This window comes from Neoarius graeffei, chromosome 10 (assembly GCF_027579695.1).
Source record: "Neoarius graeffei isolate fNeoGra1 chromosome 10, fNeoGra1.pri, whole genome shotgun sequence".
In the NCBI taxonomy this organism is placed as follows: domain Eukaryota; kingdom Metazoa; phylum Chordata; class Actinopteri; order Siluriformes; family Ariidae; genus Neoarius; species Neoarius graeffei.
In genome coordinates, this window is record NC_083578.1 from 55730537 (window position 1) to 55742645 (window position 12109).

At 39.1% G+C, this 12109-nt stretch overlaps 1 protein-coding gene across 1 annotated transcript in view; it reads left to right on the top strand.

Annotated features, from left to right (window-relative positions):
- Positions 1-12109, top strand: part of grid2 (glutamate receptor, ionotropic, delta 2) — a 1182816-nt gene that overhangs the window by 792273 nt on the left and 378434 nt on the right. The window contains exon 6 of the mRNA XM_060930811.1: positions 6928-7101. Coding sequence (XP_060786794.1) covers positions 6928-7101 — 174 coding nt within the window. The remainder of the gene's footprint in view (positions 1-6927; positions 7102-12109) is intronic.

A 12109-nucleotide genomic window follows, 5' to 3' on the forward strand; every position in this document is an offset into this window, starting at 1 on the left:
AGTCTTGAACTTGTACTCTTGAACTCTACCAATTCTACCATGAAGAGTCGTGAAATATCCAACCAGAATTCTGCCAGAAGCTTGTTCATGGTAAACAAAAATGTTTGGTCAAGGTGAATCTTGCAAAGAGACATTTTACCCAAATATTAGATGTGCTGTATGTATATTTTTGACCCTGTATGTCTAATTTTGGTGCTGTGTTGATTTCAGAAAACCCAAAGAAAATTAAAACTTGTGCACCAAATTCTAGTGTTTTTTTTATTAAAGATGTATGCTGTACATTCTGCCACAGAAAAAGAACAGTTCAAAGAAATTACTGAAAGCCTAAATATTGCCATGACATTCATATCCAAAATGACATTCATGTCACTGTATGTAAACTTCTGACCACAACTGTAGCTCTTCAGGGCCAGGTAATGATAATGAGGTGACTGCTATAAGCACAACACTTTATAGATACTCAATTCCAATGACTGACATTAAGACTGAGAATTAATCTTTTCCCTCTCTGCTGAATTGCACTGATTTTCAAAGTGACTTGAAAACTTTCAGTTTAATGACAATGTATTTTATTATTTTTTCTTACATATTTGGCCTGTCCCCATGTCTGCGTGGGTTTCCTCCGGGTGCTCCGGTTTCCCCCACAGTCCAAAGACATGCAGGTTAGGTTAACTGGGGACTCTAAATTGACCGTAGGTGTGAATGTGAGTGTGAATGGTTGTCTGTGTCTATGTGTCAGCCCTGTGATGACCTGGTGACTTGTCCAGGGTGTACCCCGCCTTTCGCCCGCAGTCAGCTGGGATAGGCTCCAGCTTGCCTGCGACCCTGTAGAAGGATAAAGCGGCTAGAGATAATGAGATGAGATGAGATCATTACTATTATTGGATGTTAAATTTCCTGCTTCAAATGCAACCAATAACATGATTCATTGCTAATTTGAAATTGTTCTTCCTGTTAACACCCCTCCCCTTCACACATTCTGGTGTGGTCCTGGTCTTTACTCGATCTTGCCCTGCCTTGATCTTGGTCTTGACTTGATCTCAACCCTTCAAAGTTTTGGTCCTGTCTTGGTCTTGATACACTTCGGTCTTGATCATTACTTCATCTCGGTTTTGGTGGTCTTGACTACAACACTACAGAGAGGTTTGAGTGCAACCTTATCAGACAATTTATAAATACAATCATACAAAAGGTACACATTTATATTCTGTGTCTGAATCTCATATCATTATACACCTTGCCTATGGGCCATAAACAAAGTGAAGGGAAATGGCCCAATAGGTCAAGTTAATTTGTAATAAGAAAACATTTCTATAGGCAAATGTTTTCTGAAATTAGACATTAGAAAAAAGAAACTTTGGGAGTCACTGCTGCAGAGAATGTTTGTGCTGATAGGCTTGCACCCTTACCCTTTACACACCAAAGTTCCTCCAGATTCCTTGAAACATTTAATAATGATAATAATATGCAGCATAGAGGGTGAAATATGCGAATCCCTTCCTATTTTACTTTGAGAAACTTTTTTTTAAACCTTTCAATAATTTTCGCACGCATTTGTTGACAAACCGGAGATCCTTGGCCCATCTTTGCTCTTCAAAGCCTAGGCCATTCCTGGATACTGCTTTTGTATTATAATATAATAATAAATTGTCATCAACCTGACCTGTTGACATCACTTGTTTCAAATCACATCATTATTTAATTATTTTACCTCATTATTAGCCATAAATTGTCCCCATACCAACTTTTTTTGGAATGTGTTGCAGGCCTGAAACACAGGAATGGATGTATATTAACAAATTAAATGAAACTGGGGGCAGCATGGTGGTGTAGTGGTTGGCGCTGTCGCCTCACAGCAAGAAGGCCCGGATTCGAGCCCCGTGGCCGGCGAAAGCCTTTCTGTGCGGAGTTTGCATGTTCTCCCCGTGTTCGCGTGGGTTTCCTCCGGGTGCTCCGGTTTCCCCCACAGCCCAAAGACATGCAGGTTAGGTTAACTGGTGACTCTAAATTGACTGTAGGTGTGAATGTGAGTGTGAATGGTTGTCTGTGTCTATGTGTCAGCCCTGTGATGACCTGGCGACTTGTCCAGGGTGTACCCCGCCTTTTGCCTGTAGTCAGCTGGGATAGGCTCCAGCTTGCCTGCGACCCTGTAGAACAGGATAAAGCGGCTACAGATAATGAGATGAGATGAAATGAAACTGACCAGACAAAACATGAAAAATCTCAGGTTCCTACTGTCTGCAATGAAATACAAGTCCAAATAAATTTAGAAATCACTTCTGTCTTTTTTTTTTATTTGCATTTTCCAACTTTTTCTGATTTGGGGTTATAACATTTAATCAGAATGAGCATGTGGATATCTGCTATGGTTCAGTTAACTAGCATTCAGGGCATGGAAAAATGATATCCAATATCCTAATCCATAAATTTATATAGTCACATGACACCAAAACAATATCACATTGTGAGCTCTAAATTATCTGTGCCATGACGACTTATATTACTCATGCCTGGCCTGACTTGACAGAAAACTAAGGGTAGGAAAAATTAACAAAACTCTACCTCTAAACTAGGCCATAACCCTGTAGGCTTCTATTTGTGTCATTCTGATTTAGCTCCACTAATTAAACATCAAGAGCCTTTTGCATTTGTCAGCTAGGGGTAAAAAACAGTAACTGGGCTATGACATTTTCAAGTTCATGTGAGTGTGCCTGTCCTCGAAAGTGCCATCAAATAAGTTTCTGAAGTATGAGTCAACTATTTAGTGGAGCTCATGTAGCCTTGGTACTATGTGCTTGCCTGATAGTGATTATTTTTCTTAATTAATAAAAAAAGTTAATTAATATTTGTGAAAATATTTTTGAAAATGATGAGCATAAAGGTTTGTGTTCTGACCACAAGAAGAGTGGAATTAGGCACTGTTTGGCCTATGTGCAGGAAAAAAGTTGGTCCCTTCTACGTGGGTGGAACCACAGCAGCATTATGAAGATGACTTGCATTATGTAAGCCAGTCACTGGGAATTAAGCTGTCACAGGTAAAAATGACAAATTCCCCAAAGTGAGACTTGTCAGACGGTGTGGTTTGGCCACATCTGTTCCCATCTCATCATCTTTGATCTATGCATTCTGGCCCACATGACATCAAAAAAACATGGCTTTGGGATTAAATTAGTGCAAACTCCTCATTGGGTTGCCTAAGGGATGAGACAGTGCTTGTGTTCCCTTTTGCTCTATTCTCCTTACTTTATGACTGGACTCACCTTCTTCTCTTAGATTAGCACTCATCTGGGAAATATCTATAATATGAATTGCTATTATAAATAGATGGTCTACTTTGTCTCTGGCAGCAGTTATGAAGAGAGTGTGAATGGGGTGACCTCGGACTAATGACAAAAGGAGGACAATGACCTTGCTGGAAGAGTAAATAGTTCACTGTGGGTGTATGACAGAGTGGTTGTGTACCTGGGAGAATCGTTGAGGGAATAGCGAGACTTTTGGGTCTCAAGAACTTTTATGCTGAAGGATTTATCTTGAACTGAAAGTGAGACAATGTCAGAAGTGCTACCTTTCATTAATTGGCTAAATGCTTTTGTCACAGAATTGTAAATTGCTGAATTGTGAATCGATCGTGTAAATTGCAGTTTTTGGTAGTGACTGCCAAAGATTCTTTCTCTTTTTTCCAAGGCTGTTTTTCTGGCAGATTTAATTGGCAAAATAACTATTTCATCACACACTTTTTTTTATGCTTCTGTAACCAATTTTACCAATGTAAAAGTGAATTACAATATAATAATGACTTAGAATAGTAATGAAACCTGGACCAGTATCAGAAGATGCTAAATTCGACAGGAGCCATAATGCTGAGCAACAATAATGAGACAGACACAGAAGTGAAAGTTGAGTAGCCACTCTTATATTGTTTACAAAGTACAAAAATACCCCAAACAATTAGAAAAATAAAAGGTAGTGTGCACACTAGAAAAATAAAATATTGTCCCTGGGCCCTTAAAAATAAAATGGAATGGAACGTTCTCTTCCGGTGCTCTGTTTCAGAGTTACTGCAATTCAGTTCAAATTCCAAGGTTCCTTGTATTGTAATCTAACTGTTCAATGAGAGTATGAATGGGTACGTGTATATCCTGGTGCTTGACTTTCTTCAGGGAACTTGGCTCGCCATCGGTTTCAGCCAGAAGGTTGTCCTGGACCACAGTCGAATTGCTCTCAACTAAAAAAACATGACCGTTGCTCTGTGAATATCAAGGCGGAACACGCTGGTATCACGCTTCGTAACAGCTTTCCAGACGAAGGGTAAACGATTAGCCGACGTAACGTTTCTCCTTCGTTCAGTCACACGGCTCCGTGCCTCTAGTGGATGTGTTCCGACCCTCTTTATTCTCCCTTTTTACAGGTTATCTCCGCGTTTTCTACCGTTTTTGTTCTCTTCTCACAGCATGCAGCTGCCTCGCTTCTCGGCTGAGCTTGGAAAAGACCGGAAGAAGCACGTGCTTGTTTTCCGTTCCCATGGCAAAAAGCTGAGCGTGACCCACGTAGCTTCTGATTGGCTGCTGAGACTAAGCACCCCTACTACGTGTGGTTATGTGAACTGAATGGTGCATTTAATTGCAATAGAATAATTAACAAGTTGCTGATGTGAAACAAATAAAGATATAGAAAATAAAAAGTCTCTTTTCTTTTCATGTATTCAGTTAACTGTGTGGGTATTTTTTCGAACATCTGGTTACACTTGAGATTTTGTTTTATTTTTTCAGATTTTTTTACATGCAGTTTTTGTCACTGATAATGTGCTGTATTCAGGGTTGAGTTAATTGCATATAGTGAGGATTTAATACTGAAATTGCACCCATTATTACTCAGACCTGAAAAAAAATAGGATGTGGTATTTTATAAGCTTCCAGATAATGAAAGTGGAAGCCATATTGTTTAATGAAACCAATTTTGCAGTGATTTAATATGATAATTACAACTAGGTCTACAAAATGTGAAATTTTGGCAATATACAAGACTATTATTTATTTCAGTGCTTGCCATCTTCTCGTTCTCCAAGTCAGGAAATGGTTTTTAAAAAAGCTACTCACCTGAAAATGTCAATTTTTACTGTGAGGGCGACAATTAAAAAGTGGACACCAACTGGAACTGTTACAAACTTGCTTGGACCCAAGTTTCTTTTGCCCCCACGTACAGTGAGGAGGATGGTAAGGGAGGCAAACACACACACACACACACACACACACACACACAAAAAAAAAAAAAAAAAAACCCACCAAGGATCACCATTTTTGAATGACAAGAAAAAGTAAAATCTTGAGGTTTCCAAGTCTCCAAAACCACCATCAGATGCCACCTCCATGCCAACAGATTATTTGGAAGGTATACCAGAATAAAAGCCTTTTCTGTCAGTTAACCACAAACGTAAGTGCCTGAAGTTTGGAAAATGCTACTACAACTTTGACTGGAACCATGTTCTATGGTCTGATGTAACAAAAATGGATCTTTTTTGGCAATAAACACTCAAGGTGGGTTCGGCATAAAAAGTAGGATGGCTATAATGAGAAGAACCTGATCCTAACTGTAAATATGGTGGAAGTTCTGTGATGTGCTGTTTTTCCTCCAAAAACCCTGGAAACCTTGTTAGGGTACATGGTATCATGGACTCTGTGAACTACCAGGACATTTTAAATTAAAATCTGGCTGCCTCTGCCAGGAAACTAAAACTGGGTCATCACTGGCTCTTCCAGCAGGACAATGATCTGAAGCATATGTCCAAATCAACACAAACATGTTTAGCTGACCACAGAATCAAGCTTCTGCCATGGCCATCTCAGTCCCCTGACCTGAACACCATTGAAAACCTGTGGGGTGAGCTGAAGAGGAGAGAGCACAAGAGAGGGTCGAGGACCCTGGGTGAGCTGGAGAGATTGTGTAAAGAGGAATAGGCTCCAGTGCCCTGCTCTGTATCTCCAACCTTATGAAATGTTATAGGAGACTCAGTGCTCTTTTACTGGCAAAGGGAGGTTGTACAAAGTATTAAATCCAGGGGTACCAATAATAGTGGCACATGTGTTTTTGTTGAAAATAATTATTTCTTGATGAGGATTTTTTTTTCTCTGAATAAATGTATTTCAATTAAAGGTTGGCTTTTTCAGTGTGAAATGAAACTTCTTGCTTCATTTTTTTCTTTTTTTTCTTTTTTTTACTAATCTTTACAAGGGGTGCCAATAATCATGGAGGGCACTGTATCATTGTTCATTGTATTAGTCTTTTTATTTTCCATTTATAAATTGTTATGTCATATGGTGGTTGACAGCATAAAACGCCATTTCCTTCTTCAGGATTTTTTACTCCCTCAATGTTTTATGCTTGAAAGCAAGTGCTTTTGTTTAAATGTGGTGATCTAAATGCAATTGAAAACCCCCATCTTGGATGTGTCTACTCAAGAAATATTTGGCAATTTCAGAGGTGTGTATTCCACGCAGGTGATTTGATTCTAAATGGGGAGCCTAGAAAATCGACTTAAGTATCTGCATAACCTGTCTCTGAATATACATCACTTTGCATGAGTAAATATTGATGGAACTTTTTGACTTCATTTAGTGACTGTGAATATGGTCCCAATATGCTCCAAACATATTTTGAGGTTCAGCCACCAAAAAAAGAGTATTTTACAACTCATTCCCATTACTAATCATCACTCCAAAACCTCCGGAGCATTATTTGTACCTTCATGGATAACGTTATCTGTTATGAGAAACAGACATAGGTACTCCAGCAGGTTACAGATAGATCTGGATTTGGATTAGGGCTTATAGTTAACTGAAAAGTTGTATCAACATTGCTTAAGTCTGTTCTCTTTTTAATTATCACCCAATTCGTTCACATTTGCATGTTGTGTGTGATTTCCCTCTCCAGGAGATCTCAGATCTGGATGTGCAGGAGTTGGTGATGAAGTCTATAGGACGTCTCACTCTCATCCGACAGACCTTCCCTCTTCCTCAGAACACCAGTCAGCAATGTGTGCGGAACAACCACCGCATCAACAACTCGCTCTGTAACTCCAAAGACCCCAAGGCTCAGACATTAGAGGTACTTCCTTCTCTATTCTCTTGTACAGTACTCGCATCCATTCTTGCCATCCCTGTGTATAAATTCTTGCTCTTATCTATTGTTACCATAAAGTGAATGTTTGTAAATCACTGACAATATGTTGTTTTGGGTGATCGTGTGATTCAAAATTTGTGTGGAATGAATAAGTAAATATAAAGATTTTTGAATTTTCTGGCTATGTCCTTAGAGTACACTTGAATACCAGTGTTCTGACTACTACTCTCTAGTGACTTGATTTTTTATGCATAGTGTGTGTGAGCGAGAGAGAGAATTTGTGAATGTGTGTGTGTTTTCATGTGTGTGTGTTAGAGCAGTGGAGCGTGGTGCATTTAGTCTAGGCTTGTTTGGCAGGAATGAGGGAGAACAGATCAGAGATCAGGAGCTCAGGCCAGAAGAAGCCCAATTTCACACCGCTCTGGAGCGTATCATCTCCTTTCCTTCTGTCTCTGTCATTCTCTGTCGTTCTCTGTCTCTCTCGTTCTCTCTCTCTGTCTCTCTCTCTCACTGGCTCCCTCTGGACCAGTGATTATGTTAGCCCATGAGGAGAGACTACAGCACTCAGGATTCCTTGCTCTCCTGCTTCCTGCTTTCTATCCCCACTTTTCCAGCTACCACATCATGAATGTGTTGGTCCTAAAAAAAGAAAGAATTTCCCACAACCTTTGAATCAACTCCCCACTGTGTCTGCTCTCTCAAAGCACAGTGGGATTTCTGCTCCAAGATGAAAACTTGCAAGAATTGGGAGAAACCACTGAGCAGATTCAAAAGTAATGATGGCACCACTCCATACCGTAACAGACGGGATTGCCAGTCAAGGATCTTTTCCAGGATTGTTGCGCTTTTTGTCAGTCCACTTTCTGGATGGTTCTCACTAGGCTGTTTGACACAAACACAGCTCTAATGAGAGGTCACAGGAAAACAGGATTTGAAAATCCCAACTAATCTAGTTTCTCATTTATAGGCCACCAGTAAACATCCAATAACTAACTGAACTCTAAAAATATACATTTACGTGGGTGTTTCTACTCTGTTAGTGCAGCATAGACAACAGGAGTATTTGCTGTAATACAAATACAGGATGAAAACATAACAGTACATTCTTCTTAAGGCTATTTTTCTTTTGGGTTACTTGTTTTCTGAACATGACTGGCACTGATTGTTGAGTAAAACTCCACTGAACACATTAGCTGAAGTTTTGAAGAAACAATAAAATTAATCCTTCCAGAAATTGAGCAGTTCACTTTATTTAGCTTATTGCACAGGCCATCCTTTTTAGTTCACACTATTGTGACATTTTCAGGTCATTTTCACCAAAATTGGGAGAAAATGGCTTTCTGGATATGCAAACTAGGTGTCTGATACATGATCTTGACATAATTTCCACTATTTTCATTTGTTTTGCATGGCTCTACATTGCTTCCATATTATACAAAATGCTCAAACATTGTAATAAGTTCTACAGTCTTGGAACTGTCAAGATCACATGACAATCATACATCATACAGCCTTTTTAAATTTATCCAAGTTTAGAGAAGAATTAAGTCAGACATATTGTATCAGTAATCAAACATGTTTTTGGTATCTCATTTTAGTGTCAATCCAATGGCAAAATGGATAAGAAAACTTAACATCAGTTCACAATAATCACAATGTTATTCATTCTTTGGAGACTGGAGCTTCATTTCTGCTCTTTCTCACCATGAGTAAGTAAATATATTGGTCAAACTGTCTCTACTGGACCATAAGATTATTATAAACATATGCTATCATACAATCTAATGAGGTTTATCAGCACAGTGAAAGGATTGAAAATGAGCATAAAGTGGCAACAGCCTTAACACTTTATTCATTTTTTTTAAACAGTTTTCAGTCACCTAGCCATGAAACACAGGCAGAGGCAAAACAAAGATGTGAATATCAAACAGCCAAAGACTTTGTGCCCTTACACTTTGGAAAGGGCACAAACATAACAAGCTTTATAAACTCACTTTTATAACTAATGAACTCACTAATTTTGTCTGTGATTAGGCCAGGCCAGCCAGTAGCTGGTTGTAAAGGTTTCTTCACCTCTGGCCCTCACCATCTCGAGATCAGTCCCCTCGTGTCACCCAGACGTCTGGGGGTGAGTCACAGAAAAAAGAAAGGAACCCCACAATCTTTAGTTCACAATCTTTATTCGCAAGTCCCCCCTGAGACGAAAGTATACAGGGGTTTTATACATGTGTATGTGAGTGAAACCTTGGATCAATCATGACAATTTTAAACAAAGACTATGTTTAGTCTAACAAAGAAGTGTCTTCACTGGACGAAGGTCAGGTTACACAGGAATAGTTTAAAATCACTGTTATAGTATATGTAAGCTCTAAAATATTAAAATCATAAAGTCTTAACACCTTGTGCAGCAATAAGGCTAATATAAATCTATAAAACTATAAAACTAACATGAATCACTTAATGCAGCTTTAAATCTAACATTAAATCTAACATTCAATCATTTCAATTTCAAATTCAACACTGAAGAGACTGGTTAAATCTAACAATCCTAAATCACGTGTAGCTATAAAACTAACTTAAATCATGGCTTTAAATCTAACTCATCTCATCTCATTATCTCTAGCCGCTTTATCCTTCTACAGGGTCGCAGGCAAGCTGGAGCCTATCCCAGCTGACTATGGGCGAAAGGCAGGGTACACCCTGGACAAGTTGCCAGGTCATCACAGGGCTGACACATAGACAACCATTCACACTCACATTCACACCTACGGTCAATTTAGAGTCACCAGTTAACCTAACCTGCATGTCTTTGGACTGTGGGGGAAACCGGAGCACCCGGAGGAAACCCACGCGGACACGGGGAGAACATGCAAACTCCGCACAGAAAGGCCCTCGCCGGCCCCGGGGCTCGAACCCAGGACCTTCTTGCTGTGAGGCGACAGCGCTAACCACTACACCACCGTGCCGCCCTAAATCTAACTTTTAATCCCAAATACACGTTGGATATGCAGCTGTGGATGTGTGTGGGTGTGTCTGACATCATTGCAGACCTTGGCGCTGTTCAGACACAATAATCTGATTAATAATACACATTTCATATCAAAATAAGCAGAATGTTCTGATGATATGATAGCAATGTTCAGACAGAATGGAATTTTTAAACAATGTCTAGCTGAGACAGAAGGTCATTTTAACTGAACAGAATAAATCCTTACAATTTTGTCACAAAATAAATTACTGCCTTCTTGGTCAAGAATAAATACTTACAATTATTTATCCTTACAAAGGAATAAAACCTTACACTGGTGACACAGGTGGAATTTGAACACAGTGAACAGACAACAGGAAAAAAGTGCTGCTGGAGTTGCTCTTTAACCTTTATGAAGTTTTTAATCAGGTTAAAATGTATGCAACTACAGTACATTTCCATGAGAAAAAGTAATTTCTAAATCAGGTATGTAGCCACATGTTTAGGACTTAATCTTTCCATTCATATGTACAGTACTAGTGAAAATTTTGAACACACCTATTTATTCATAGATTTTTCTGTATTTTGACCATTTTCTATATTGTAGAACAATACTGAAGACATCAAAACTATGAAATAACACATGGAACATGTATGGTAGAGTGGTGTAGTGGTTAGCACTGTTGCCTCACAGCAAGAAGGTCCTGGGTTCAAGCCCAGTGGCTGATGGGGGCCTTTCTGTGTGGAGTTTGCATGTTCTGCGTGGGTTTCCTCCTGGTGCTCCGGTTTCCCCACAGTCCAAAGACATGCAGGTTGGGCTAATTGTTGGCTCTAAATTGACTGAGTGTAAATGGTCGTTTGTCTCTATGTGTCAGGCCTATGATGATCTGGTGACTTGTCCAGGGTGTACCCTGCCTCTTGCCCATAGTCAGCTGGGATAGGCTCCAGCTTGCCCACAACCCTGCACAGGATAAGTGGTTATTGATAATGGATGGACAGGTATGGTAAACAAAATATGTTTTGCATTTTAGATTCTTCAGAGTAGCCAGTGTTTACCTTGATGACACTTTGCATGCTACTGGCATTCTCTTAACCAACTTCATGAGGTAGTCACCTGGAATGCTTTTCAATTAACACATGTGCCTCATCAAAAGTTAATTAGTGCAATTTCTTGCCTTCTTATTGTGTTTCAGATCAAACAGTAAACAGTATATAATAAAAATACAATAACTAGTTCTATTCCACAACCATACTAATCCATATTATGTCAAGAACCACTCAACTACGTAAAGAGAAATGACATCCATCAGTAATTTTACATGGAGTATATTTCAGTCAATAAAAATAAAGAAAAAACATTGAATTAGAAGATTTGTGCAAACTTTTGACTGTATATTTTTGGCACAAAAGGTGAAAGTTCCACTTGGGATGACAGTACTAACATATCAACAGAAACCTTGAGACATAATGAGTTGCTTTATTTTATAGAAAATTCAACTTCAAAAGTGTTACATGATCTGAATGGACATGTATGTACATTTTCATATTTAAAAACAATACTAGAAAAAATCAAATAAAAGAGAGAAACAATGACTTCTCTTCCCTTCAGCTATTACACATTCTCACTACTGCACTGATTCTATGAGAAAATGACCTCCAGGTCGACTAGATTTTTGTTTTCACATCTTTCCACCTGTCAGTCAGCCCCTCAGAGTAGAGCCACAGGATGCTAAGCAGAAAAGATCCATCTGAAACCCATCTCTATAAGTAAGCCTACACTTACTGAGGGTCCACATAAACTGACCACATCATCCATTTGTAAGATAGAAACCAACATGATTAAACACAAAGCAACATACAGTCCAAAGTATCAAGGTTGGATGAGATTACAGGTGGTGCATATTGTGAAGGTTAATTCAAATATAATACAAAAATTCCAAAAAAAAGGAAAGAGAGAAAATCTGCAATACAATAGCACATGGGCGGCACGGTGGTGTAGTGGTTAGCGCTGTCGCCTCACAGCAA